Genomic DNA, 13,911 nt, shown 5'->3' on the forward strand with positions numbered 1-13,911 from the left:
TTTTGTCTAAAAGGGTCCAATTTGGTTTGTTGTAACCATGTATTGTCTAGAGGAGAAGTTGATCTATAACTTTTTTTCCCTCAGCTAGTAGTATTAATTTCTTTTTGTGTCGAACAACAGGCTAAACATTCTATACACTTTTTTGGTTTAATCTGTATGCAGTACAGTGGCACTGGTTTGCTGTCTCCATCTTACTGATTAGGAAACCAAGGCTTAGAGAGGTAGTTACCCAAGAAGACACACTCGTTCATTCTCACATGGGATTGACTGCAAAAGCCTTATGCTCCTAACTTTTAAGGAAAATTTGTGCTTCTAAACTCTTCTATTTAGGATATTTTCTTCTTTTTCTCAGTCTTTATGGTCAGTATAGCATTATTTGAGGATTATTTAGTAATGCAGATGATGAGGAAACTGAGATTTTATATTTATTTTTGATCACATGGTCTAGAGGTAGCTGGAAATTTGAGTCATCTTTAAGCCATAGTTCTTTAGCTGATGAGGTGAGAACATTTTGAACGTTTCTCCTGACTATTCATTCATACCACAAGTGCGTTTTTAGTGCATTCTGTTTGTTAGGGGTGGGATGTTGGTAAAGGGATGTCATGAAAGATGCTACACCATTACAGTATGTGGCAGCTCCTGGGTACGTATCTGTGTTACAGGATGGAAGTAGCTGCTGTTTACAGCTATCTTCCAGTGATGTCCTTAGCAGCTGCGAGTATTTTGCATACAGTGAGCACACAGAAATGTTTGTTGAATGAATGAATATTCTATTTGTAAGTAGAGATTTCATGCATATGAGAAAAATGCTTGTCTTCCTGATGAAACAGAACAGTAAATTATAAGTTTATTTTTAGTCCTCCTTAAAAGTAATTTTAATTACAGTAAAATTTATTTCATACTTTCTCATGGGAAATTGTTCTCAAAAACTTTGTCCCTTATGCCTAAGATTATTTCAGTCAAAATACTTTAGATACATTCACCTTTTTAAAAAGTATTTTTTGTTTCATCAGTGGTACTGAGATTACTGACTTCTTGTGAAACTTATACTTCCAAGAGTCTATATTTTAGTGCATAGCTACCTTGCTTAGGCAGTAGATACAATGTAAAAACAGATATGATTTCTGTTAATTTGGCTTACATTTAGAATAAAAGAGTAAAAATTCTTAGAAACACGGTAGAAATGTAAAGGAGATGTTTGATGTTAAATGTTTTCTCAGTTAAGATGAGAAAAATTTATGGGGGAGTGAGTGGCACCTGTTGATTTATGGATTACTCTGTCAGAGTAATTCAAATTTGATTACACATGTAGATTCTTAGAGAATGAGATTTTATGCGTTCTTTATTTAGGTTATATACTTTTATCCATTTAGTTGATATGACATGTTGTAGGTAATATAACTTTGTAGGTGGAATCTTTCTTTTAGGTCAGTACCCCTAACTCCTCAAAATTATATAATTTTTAGAAAGCACATGTTTATAATGCCTTATAACACTAAAGTGGCTTTTTAAGAAGGACTTTATGTACACTTTCATTTGAGAATGAAAAAAAAACAATGAAAAAATAAATGTGCAGCTTTTGAGTTTAAATAGCAATAGTAGGAAGTTTCTTTTTTCTTTCTGTATTCCATCTACACTAATCCTGCTGTATGATTTGAAGTTTCTTATGACTTAATAAGATGAAAACTGCTTTAGTCGTGTTCAGATGCTTACTGCTGTCTCATAGTCATCTAAGTGAATTGGGATTTTTCTTCTTCCATTCCTTTTCTAATGGATTTCAGAAGTTTAGGGGAGACAATAAATGAAAACTGGAAATTTTGCTATTAGTTGAATAAGCTTTGTTTTTTTGTGTGTGTGGGGGGGTGGTCAGCTAAGATTAGATGGTGCAAAAAGATGAATTGTGTCCTGTCATAAAGTTAATGCTGTATATCTTGACGTGGATCTGTCAAAGATCCAGATCAGAGGTGGTGGTTTTATTTCTTTTTTCCTTACACTGCTTTTTCTTCTTCTCTAGATTGGTCAGGTGAAGCAGGAGCTGTCCAGAAAGGACACAGAACTACTAGCCCTACAGACAAAGCTAGAAACACTCACCAACCAGTTCTCAGACAGCAAGCAGCACATTGAAGTGCTGAAGGAGTCCTTGACTGCTAAGGAGCCTCGAGGGCTGCCATCCTGCAGAACGAGGTAAAAGGAGTTGTGGGATTTGCACGGAGCCCATTCCTTGGCACCTATTCTTGTGTATTACCTGTGCACTTCTTGTTGTGTTGAGATACGGGAGCTATGCATAACGTTGTGATGGATTCTTTAGCGATGTGGTCAGTTATAGTACTAAACTATAACCATCTTGTTTCTATTGTTCTTGTATCTAACAAATTAAACCGGTGCAGTTAATATATGTTTTTGATACTTCAGACTTTGACTAAGTCTGTGCTTCTAAGTAGACTTTAAACTAATGTTATGAAATGAAACGATAGTTGTAAAAGCATTTGTTTTCACCCGTGGTAAATCTTTCAGTCATGAATGGGAGTGAGCTTGGTCAGCCTGTGTTGGGTTATTAAGTGTCCTTAATTTTTGGTATTATGAATAGCTTTAAGTAGGCAAACTGTGGAATCTAGAAATGTTTGAGATAAATCTTGTTTTGAACTGCAGATTATTAGACATGTGCCTTCATGTCCTGTTTGAAAATAAAGTTAGCATTTTTAGAAATATTAGAAGATTATCTAGTCTGCCAGCCTTGATTAGAGGTAGGAACACACTAAATAATTCCAGGCAGATGAGAATCTATCATATTTGCAATGAGAAGGAATTGATGATGCTATTTGGATTTACTGTCTTAAGGAAAATATTTTCTAAAGATCTCAATGAAATAGGGAATTTAGGTAGGAATAGGTAAGCAGTTCTGCTGTATAGAAGAAAAATAAAGCGTATAGTATGGATTAATTTTTTCTTTTCTTTTAAAGAACAAGATAATAGATAAATAAAGGCATAGTGTAATGAAGAAAGGAATGGGTAGTAAAAAGCAGGCATAAAAACATCTTAGACCCAGAAGTTCAGAATCTTCAAGCGAGGAGGAATGGGAAAATGACCAAAATGTTTCATGTAGTATTTTATTTTTTTACAGTTAGGGATTTTGTTGAAAATGAGAGATTTGGATGATGTATTTATAATTTTCCTTACAACTTATACTTTTTCTATTTTGATCACGTTTCATTTTATCATGATACCTCAGAGGGATATTTTGGGGTAGATAAGGCTCTGGCTCTGGAGTCACAGTTACTGAGTGTGAACTTCAGTTTTACCACTTGCTACCAGGTGCAGGGTCCTGGGCACATTACTTAAGTTCATTGTGCCTCGTTTTACACCTGTAAGATGAAGAGGAGTTCCTGCCTCATTAGGTTGTTAGCATTAAACTAATTTATTCACTCCTAGTGCCTGGCACATAGTAAGGTCTTTGTCTGTCAGTTATTGGCATCCTTCTAATTCTTTTAATACTATCAGCTAATATATGTAAACTGTTAAAACGGTAAGAGAACATTGTTGCTTTTCTTTTCATTGGCATAAATTTTATGTAGAAGGTCTGCTATTTGACATTTTTATCAAGCTAAATTAAGGTTTATTCAGGGAATTGCAAATACAGAATTATCTGGAAAATGTTAGCTGCAAATTTATTAATTTGTGGCTTTATTAGAGATTTTCACATCAGTGCCTGGTATGAATGCAGTACTACAAAAGGGTCAGAAGAGGGCGCCAGTGTTTTGGAGCTGAGCCTGTTGCCAAGTACTGCTGTGATAGTTTTAGATGGAGGTGGCAGGTGTGGGAACCAGGGAACCAGGCAGTTGGTTAATGATAATGCAAACACTTAAAAGCTTGTCACAGTCTAATAGATGACTTCTTCCCCTTGGCAACCCATCCTTCTCTTTGTACCCCCCTCTGAAATAGTGTTCTTATTAGCTAGGTCTCACACAGATGGGCTTGTGATTGGTTTCTTGTACCATAGAGAAGAAAGACTGTATTTGTGGTCATTCTTGGATGGTTTTTATATTTGTTTTTAGGACTAACTGAGTTTCAGCAATTACCCCTGTAAGTTATTAGGACTACTGCTCAAATATAAGGGTCTCATTCTAAAAGATAACAGTAGAAAAGCTAACTTCCTTTTGAATTTGGGGTGATTATATGAATGTTATATGCCTGTTTATCAGGATTTGCTATTTTTTCTTAAATTACTCTGGTGACACTTGACAAGGCTCACTTTTTCCAAAGCAGCTTTCTCCTGTTGGATCCCATAAAAGACAGTTTGAACCAGCTCTTTGAAAGTTCTCACCTATTTCTATAATTGCTATCTTTCTGTTCCTGTAATTGCTCTTTTTAAAAAAAATAATTTTATTTATTTATTTTTGGCTGCACTAGGTCTTCGTTGCTGCGCGCGGGCTTTCTCTAGTTGCGGCGAGCAAGGTCTACTCTTTGTTGTGGTGCACAGGCTTCTCATTGCGGTGGCTTCTCTTGTTGCAGAGCACAGGTTCTAGGCTTGCAGGCTTCAGTAGTTGTGGTACGCGGGCTCATTAGTTGTGGCTCGCAGGCTCTAGAGCACAGGCTCAGTAGTTGTGGCGCACGGGCTTAGTTGCTCCACGGCATGTGGGATCTTCCCAGACCAGGGCTCGATCCTGTGTCTCCTGCATTGGCAGGAGGATTCTTAACCACTGCGCCACCAGGGAGGCCCCCTATAATTGCTCTTTATCGATCTCATCCTCCTCTCTGAAGCTACCCTTGACTTTCATCCAGCTCTCAAATCACAAAATTAAGCACATATGAAAAAGAACATGGATTCAGGAGTTTTTTGTTTTGTTTTTTTTTTTTTTAATTTTAAAATTCTTGAAGGAAAAACGGGATGTGGAAAAAGACCTGGTGTTTTTCCTGTTCAGGGTCCATGGAATGAGGTCCTTTTGTGTTGGGCAGTGTACAGTGTATAGTATCTATGGAATTGCTCCAGTTTTATGAACATCTCCTTTAATCGGTTGACCTTCACAGAGGTGGTCTGGATTTAGTAGCACTGTGGTCAAAGCATGGGCTTTGGAGTCAGACCTAGGCTTGAAATAGCCTTCTACATTTATTAGTTATGTGACCTTGGATGAGTTATTTTACCTCTGTAATCCTCCATTTTCTCATCTGTCACTGAGAATAATAATAATACCACCTTCCTAAGGTTAGAATAGATGTTTAATGTGGCTAGAATAGATTTTTTAAATTATGAAGTTCTCATCTGAATTTGGAGGTGAATATTAAATATCAGTGGGTTTAAAATATCACCACTGGTTTTTTTAGATGGTAACTTTGTAGCCCTCTCCCCACCTTTGTACAGATAAACTGTGCACTGTTGAATGACACATCTCTGCCTGTGGCCTTTTGCAAGTTTCTCTGAGCTCTTCAACCTTTTGTTGGGATGTCAGACAGAACTCAGTGCAGTTGAAATAGCCTTTTAAAAAGGTCTGCTTGTGTACACTCTCAGCCTCATGACCCAACGCCCTTCAGTCATCCTCCTTTCTAGATGGGAACAGTGGGAGATGTGGTGATAGGAAATTATACTTAGTGATCTTCGGCAAGTCACTTAGTTTCGGCTTTGATTTCCTCAGCTTTAAAATTAGGAGTAGTTTAGATTATTTACCTTTTTAAAAGTTTATGGGGACTTCCCTGGTGGCGCAGTGGTTAAGAATCCGCCTGCCAAAGCAGGGGACACGGGGTCGAGCCCTGGTCCAGGAAGATCCCACATGCCGCAGAGCAACTAAGCCCGTGCGCCACAACTACTGAGCCTGCGCTCTAGAGCCCGTGAGCCACAGCTACTGAGCCCATGTGCCACAACTACTGAAGCCCACGCGCCTAGAGCCCGTGCTCCGCAACAAGAGACTCCACCGCAATGAGAAGCCCGCGTACCGCAACTAAGAGTAGCCCCCGCTCGCCGCAACTAAAAAAAAGCCCACGCGCAACAACAAAGACCCAACACAGCCAAATAAATAAATACATAAATTAAAAAAAAATTGATGAAATACAGGTAAAATGCAGAAAATAATATAGTAGACAGTACTCAGATTTAACTTACATTTATGTGTGACCACATTAGGTGATCTTTAAAGGTCCTTTAAAAGAAAAGATTAAAACAAAAAAAGCTCATTCTAAACTAAATATTCAGTGAAAGCAGAAACTTTTGTTAGAATCTCAGGTTTTTAGAACTGGTTGGGGCTAGGAATAGGCTAGGAATAAATATTAGGAAGCTGTCATGATGGGGGTAGTGGCTAAAGCCTTAGGGATGAATTGGTTTCTCCAGAGGAAGGTTGTATCGAGTGAGATGTAAAGAGGGGGAAATGACAGAGGATCCAGTGAAGAAAACTGAAAAGGTGTGGTCAGAGAGTTAGAAAGGCAGTGAGTCATATAATTGCAAAAGAGGAATTATAGGAAACATGCCCTTGTCACTGGCATGCAGTTACTAGTGCTAATGTGCTCGTAGGTAGATCTGTTTATTGATGTAAAACAAAAGAAGGTTAAGATGGGTTGAGATAGGGCTTCCCTGGTGGCGCAGTGGTTGAGAATCTGCCTGCCAATGCAGGGGACACGGGTTCGAGCCCTGGTCTGGGAAGATCCCACATGCCGAGGAGCAGCTAGGCCCGTGAGCCACAACTACTGAGCCTGTGCGTCTGGAGCCCGTGCTCTGCAACAAGAGAGGCCGCGACAGTGAGAGGCCCGCGCACCGCGATGAAGAGTGGCCCCCGCTTGCCGCAACTAGAGAAAGCCCTCGCACAGAAACGAAGACCCAACACAGCCAAAAATAAATAAATAAATAAATTAATTAAAAATAAAAAAAAAAGATGGGTTGAGATAATTAATACTTTTGTGGTCAGAAGTAAAAGGCCAAAACAGCAAGGTAGCCATTTTTCTGTTCATGTCCTTTGGTAGAGAAAGTCTTGTGGAGGAGAAACCTTCTGATTTTGTTGAAGTTGGCATAACCTGTTTTCCACAGACCTTGATGCTTGGCAAGCTGGTTAGATGCTGTTCCTCCAGCTCAGTTGATGTGAATAAAAAAGGTCTTATTCCTCCTGCCAAGAATGGTGTTAGGGTGATGACTGTGTGTCCTGCTAGTCTGTGAGGGGTTTTCCTGAATATGTTTTTTGTGGTTTGCAAAATACGGACCTCACGCAAAATTACACTCTGAATTTAGTTCACACCAAACCAAAAGATCAGTGTAGAATTCAGAGCAATTAATCTAGTAGTAGCAAAGTGGTTTTTGTGGTTATTTTTATCTCAGCTCTCCAGACTAGCCCATTTAAATTCTGCATTGCATGAAAAAGCAGATCAAGAAAAAGTGTACACAGGTGATTTGAATTGAAAAGATCACTTAGTAATTAGACTGTGGGCTTGGGTAGTTTCTGTGGCTAATATTTGTGATATGAAATATTTTTAATATCAAAACCTGCATTTCCCACTGCAGTAACACCAAAGGTTTGTATGTTTAGAACAGGAGATTTCATTCTTTACCTTTTTCAGTCACCAATTCTTGTGGGTCTCATACCTGACATTCCCTCAAATCGGCATGCGGGTATTTATGAGTGGTTAGTGCAGGCCCATTTCCAGGTCACTTAGCAGAGTCAGGGATCTAACGTAAAAGTGCATCTGGGGCATCTGGGTACTTTTGGTAAAGAAGCAGCAATATGAGGCCTCACAGTTATTATCCTGAGACATTGGTCCCATCAGAATGAGAAACACTTAGAAGTGATGAGGGACGTTTTCCTGCTGTATTCTGATTCCTGACCCACAGATGGAAAGCCTTTCATTTTTCTGAAATTAATGCTGAGAAGAACTGAGAGACAAGGCAGTTCAAGCTTATCTACAGGTTTAAATGTCTGGGCTTTTGACTTCTGCAATAAGAATTTAATAGTGTATTTCAAGGGTATTGGGTAAAATGTTTTTAAGGTGAGTTGCTTTGTTCTTTTGCTTGTGGTTATTGGAATATATAGAATACATATTAGAAGTGGAATATATAGTATACAGAATACAAACTAGAATGTAGGAATTAGGTAGAAATGACTTGGCATGAGATTTATTTATTTTTAGATTTCTGGCATGTGTACTTTCTAAGACTTTGACCTCTTTAACTGTGCAGCGGGTCAGAGGGTTCAAGGAGCTCCCTCTTGACTCGCCCTGACTGATGGATGCCCTGTAATGGGTTCACTAATAGGAGCCACATCTGATGCTGTCAGATGGGACTAGTAGCCACGTAGGCCGGCTGGAGCTGAGCCTCAACAAACGCCAGGTGGATAAGGGTCAGTGAGTTCTTCTGGCATCTCGACAGCCTGGTCGTTGAATTTCCTATTCACAAGAATCTTTGCTCTGTGGTGGCAGTTCTTTTCTCCCTATTGAATAAATATTCAGTCTGTTCTGACATTTCCCTTCTGGACCTTTTTTCCTTCTTTGCATAGTGGAGTGTTTCTGATTTTAATAGGTAGATGAAGGAAAACTGGGGGTAACTTAAGGAATTTTGTCACCTTGCACTTTAGAAAGGACCATTGGAGAACTCAGTGGTGATCATGTATTCCATCTTTGTTCTGCATTGGATTTTAATTCTTGCTCTGAGCTCTCTAGTGCTGAATTCAGGCACCAAAACTGGAAATTTGTAATGTAACATCTTTTGGATTTGCTGGGCTTGGCTTATTGTAGTTCTACTGTTTGTCAGTAAAACACTTTTTTTGTTTTTGGTCACTGCTGAGTAATCTTTTCTTTTTCCTCATCTTTGAGGAAAAATTTAAGTAGATTGGCTATCTTTACACATGTCAAGTTTCCATTTCATATACTATTCATGGGAAGAACTCATTTAGATCTTCTTCAGTTGCTTTCATTAGCCGTTTGTAATTTTCAGCATACAGAGCCTATACATGTTTTGTTAGATTTAGACCTAGGTATTTAATTTTTTTGGAGTGATTGTAAATGGTCATACATTTTGAAACTTGAAGTTCAGTATTGCATCATATTTATTTTGACCAGTTCACAAAATATCAACATTTTAAAAAGCTAGTGTAGGGACTTCCCTGGTGGCGCAGTGGTTAAGAATCCGCCTGCCAATACAGGGGACACGGGTTCGATCCCTGGTCCAGGAAGATCCCACATGCCGTGGAGCAACAAAGTCTGTGCGCCACAACTGCTGAGCCTGCGCTCTAGAGCTCACGAGCCACAGCTACTGAGCCTGCGTGCCAAAACTGCTGAATCCCGTGCGCCTGGAGCCCATGCTCTGCCACAAGAGAAGCCACTACAATGAAAAGCCCACACACTGCGATGAAGAGTAGCCCCTGCTTGCTGTAACTAGAGAAAGCCCGTGCACAGCAGCGAAGACCCAACACAGCCAAAAATAAAAATAAATAAAATAAAATAAATTAAAAAAAAAAGTTAGTATAAATATGCCTCTATTTTCCTTAGTAGTATGTGTACTAAGAACTATTTCAGGCACTTAAAATATAGGTAAAATACTAAAACATTTTAAGATGGTAAATGACGTGTAGGAGTTTTGAATTTTAACGTAGTTGGCTTTACCAGTATTTCTTCTTTACGATGTATCCTTTCTGGGTCTTTAAAAAAAAAAAAATCCTTCCATGCTGCCCTGTCTTAAAAGATACTTAAACAGTATCTTTCTTTCTAAAAGTTTTAAAGATTTGCTTTCTATATATAAAGCTTTAATTCATCTAGAATTCATTTTTGTGTATGGTATGAGTCAGGGTTCTTCCCCCCTCCCCCAGTATGGGTAGCCAGTTGTCTAAGAACAGTTTATCAGATACTCTGTGCTTTCCTCACTGATTACAGTGTCACCTCTGTTTATATGTGTATGGGTCACTAAATGGTGTGAGTGTGTGTGTCTGGGCTTGCATTTCTGTGGCAAACGTCTGTTGGTTTATTCCTGTTCTAATACCATGCTTTCTAATTTTGCTTACTTAAAAAAATCAAATTTATTGCCATCAAATAAACTGCATATATTCAAAATGTACAGTTTGGTAAGTTTCGGCACATACACCTCTGAAACCAATGGCACGGTCAAGATAAAGAACACCTGTCCCCAAGGTTTTCTTGTCCCTCTTTGTAACCCCTTTCTTCTGCCTCTCCCTGATATTCTTCTCTCCTCCCCACTTCCTCCCTCATATCCAGGCAACCCTCGGTCTGCTTTCTGTTACTGTAATTAGTTTGCATTTTCTAGAATTTTACATATATGAAATCTTACAGAATTAGTGGTTAAGAGCTTAGGATCTGAAGACAGACCATTTAATCTTAAATCCATGCTCCATCACTTATTTTTAGCTTTGAGATCTTGGGTCTGCTTTCTTCTCAAAGTACCAGTTTTGCCGGTTACCATGGGAAAGTGAAATTTTCGACAGGGAAAATACAAGGGAAGAAAATACGATGCTTGAGAATAGAATTCTGAGGACTTTTGATATACTGTGTGTGTGCTTGGCAAGCATATACATGACCATGTGCAGGAAGGTTCAGAAGTCTGAGGGTAGAATGGAGAAAACTGTTTAATACAGAAGTAAAGGTTTGTAAAAATAAACATGCCTGGAAAAAAAAAGATGATGTGAGGCTGTATTTGAAATGATTGCTCAGGCTGGGAGAAAAATAAATAAAACCAGAATGGAGGTGAATAACAAAAAGTTAGGGATGATAGGTCAGAGGTTATACTATGGACAAAGAGTAGATTTAGTAGGCGTAGAAGAAAGGAAAGAACCGTGTTTCAGAAATAAGATTTTCAGAGTTTGAAAGTTCTTAGGTGGACCTTTCCAGAATGTAATAAGGTTTACCCTGTATCATTAATTAAAGTAGAATAGAGGAAAATTCCAGGTGCAAGAGTGTTTATTGAGGGGGCAGTGGAACTTGTGCTGACGAATTATAAATGGGACCTGAAAAGACGGCTTCCCCTATTTCTGGCTTGGTGAGACTGGTGGCATTGAAGTGGTTGAGAGAAATAGAGTTTAGCAGAGTGGAATGTTGTTTATTTACATGTTTTTCCTCTCTAGCGTGGTCCAGCATAATTTGTAAGTACATGATGGCTTATCTATATCAGTCTCAAATGAGACTGGTCTCCTAGGAAATTTTCCACAATACTTATTGAGCAGTAAGTGCCACTAAACATACAGTACTGGTTCTCAGATACCTTATTGTTTTGATATAATATAGTTTCAATATGTTATTGATGTAATAATATGTTATTGATGTAATATGTTATTGATGTAATAATATGTTATTGATGTAATAATATAGTTGTGATATAAGGTAATAATAATATTTCCTGATGTTTTGGTATTCTCTCTGTGAGTCATTACCCATATTACCTATTTTAAAAAAAATTTAGGTTTCTCATTGCAGTGGCTTCTCGTTGCAGAGCACGGGCTCTAGGCACACAGGCTTCAGTAGTTGTGGCACACGGGCTCAGTAGCTGTGGCTTGCGGGCTCTAGAGCGCAGGCTCAGTAGTTGTGGCGCACAGGCTTAGTTGCTCCGCGGCATGTGGGAATTTCCTGGACCAGGGCTCTAACCCGTGTCCCCTGCATTGGCAGGCAGATTCTTAACCACTGCGCCACCAGGGAAGTCCGACCTATTTTTTTCTTTGTGGGTTATTCTACATTCAGACAGGAAAAATAATATAGGACAAGTTCAAGATTAAAGATGTTCTGTAGAAACGTACTTGTTATCTTAGATGTGCACTGTCAGTGTGTAGCCACCAGCCACATGTGGCTATTGAGCACTTGAAACATGGCAAGTCCAAATTGAGATGTGACATACGTGTCAATTACAATATGCATTGGGCTTTGAAGACTTAGTACAAAACAGAAACGTAAAATAGCTTGTTAATAGTTTTTTTATATAGACTACAGGTTTGAAATGACAATAATGTGTATATATATTAGATTAAATAAAATATATTATTAAAATTAATTTTACCTGTTCCTTTATCACTTTTTAATGTGGCTGCTAGAAAATTAAAAATTTCAGAAGTGGCTTGCATGTGTGACTCATGTTATATTTTTGTTGAACAGAAAGAAACCCACCTCCCTGTTTTTCTGTAATCAAATGTGTAACTATTTGCTGAATTATAAATCCTTAGTGGGAAAGCAAAAAAACAGAAGAATTTGGTGTGTGAGTATGTTTAATGAAATTTGCTGTGAATAGATTTTAAAATAAGTACAAAATGCCAATGGCATTCTTCATAGAACTAGAATAATTCTAAAGTTTGTATGGAAACACAAAAGACCCTAAATAGCCAAAACAGTCTTGAGAAAGAAGAACAAAGCTGGAGGTATCATGCTCCCTGATTTCAAACTATATTATAAAGCTACAGTATTCAAAACAGTGTGGTACTGGCACAAAAATGGATACATGGATCAATGGCACATAATAGAGAGCCCAGAAATGCATCCACATTTATATGGGCAATTAATCTATGACAAAGGGCCAAGAATATACAGTGGGGGAAAGACAGCTTCTTCAACAAACGGTGTTGGGAAAACTGGGCAGCTACATGAAAAATAATGAAACTGGACTGCTCTCTCACACCATGCACAAAAACAAGTTCCAAATGGATTAAAAGGACGTCCTTAGTGGCACAGTGGTTAAGAATCCTCCTGCCAATGCAGGGGACACAGGTTTGAGCCCTGGTCCAGGAAGATCCACATGCCACGGAGCAACTAAGCCTGTGTGCCACAACTACTGAGCCTGCGCTCTAGAGCCCGCGTGCCACAACTGCTGAAGCCCGTGTGCCTAGGGCGCGTGCTCCACAACAAGAGAAGCTGCCACAATGAGAAGCGCACGCACCACAACAAAGAGTAGCCCCCGCTCGCCGCAACTAGAGAAAGCCCGCGTGCAGCAACAAAGACCCAACACAGTCAAAAATAAATAAATTAATTTAAGAAAATAACCAAAATCCAAGATGGAGTAAAGACTTAAATGTGAGACCTGAAACCATAAAACTTCTAGAAGAAAACATAGGCAGTACCCTCTTCAATATCGGTCTTAGTAATTTTTTTTGGATATGTCTCCTCAGGCAAGGGAAACAGGCAAAACTAAACAAGTGGGACCACATCAAACTACATAGTTTTTGCACAGCACAGGAAACTATTAACAAAACAAAAAGACCACCTACTGAATTGGAGAAGATATTTGCAGATAATGTATTCAATAAGGGGTCCAAAATATACAAAGAACTCATACAATTCAACATCAAAAAAAAAAAAAACTTGATTAAAAAATGGGCAGAGGATCTGAGTAGGCATTTTTCCAAAGAAGACATACAGATGGCCACCAGGCACGTGAAAAGATGCTCAACATCACTAATCATCAGGGAAATGCAAATCAAAACTACAATGAGATATCACCTCACACCTGTCAGAGTGGCTATTATCCAAAAGACAGCAAATAACAAGTGCTGGTGAGTCTGTGGTCTGTGGAGAAAAGGGAATCCTTGTGCACTGTTGGTAGGAATGTAAGTTGGTGCAGCCACTATGGAAAACAGTATGGAGATTCCTCAAAAAATTAAAAGTAGAACTGCTGTATGATCCAGCAGTTCACTCTGGGGTATTTATCTGAAGAAAACAAAAACACTAATTATAAGAGATACATACACCCCTATGTTCATTACAGCATTAATGAACCAAGATATGGAAGCAACCTAAGTGTCCATCAGTGGATGAATGGATAAAGAAGATGTTGTCTGTGTATGTGTATATTATTATTCAGCCATGAGAAAGAAGGAAATCCTACTGTTTGTGACAACATGGATGGGCCTTGAGGACATTATGCTAATAAGTGAAGTAAGCCAGACAGGGAAAGCCAAATACTGTGTGATTTCGCGTCTATGTGGGATCTTAAAAAGCCAATGAACAAACATAGCAAAACTG

The 13,911-nt window shown here is 38.7% G+C and overlaps 1 protein-coding gene across 1 annotated transcript in view; it reads left to right on the forward strand.

Annotated features, from left to right (window-relative positions):
- LOC309653701 (ELKS/Rab6-interacting/CAST family member 1-like) overlaps nt 1–13,911 on the forward strand; it is a gene marked incomplete at its 5' end in the record, with an annotated part of 129,269 nt that overhangs the window by 48,015 nt on the left and 67,343 nt on the right. Inside the window, 2 exon segments of the mRNA XM_082478539.1 lie at nt 2,015–2,155; nt 2,158–2,184. Coding sequence (XP_082334665.1) covers nt 2,015–2,155; nt 2,158–2,184 — 168 coding nt within the window.

This window comes from Balaenoptera physalus, assembly GCF_965194825.1.
Source record: "Balaenoptera physalus genome assembly, contig: HAP1_SCAFFOLD_943, whole genome shotgun sequence".
NCBI classification, from domain to species: Eukaryota; Metazoa; Chordata; class Mammalia; order Artiodactyla; family Balaenopteridae; genus Balaenoptera; species Balaenoptera physalus.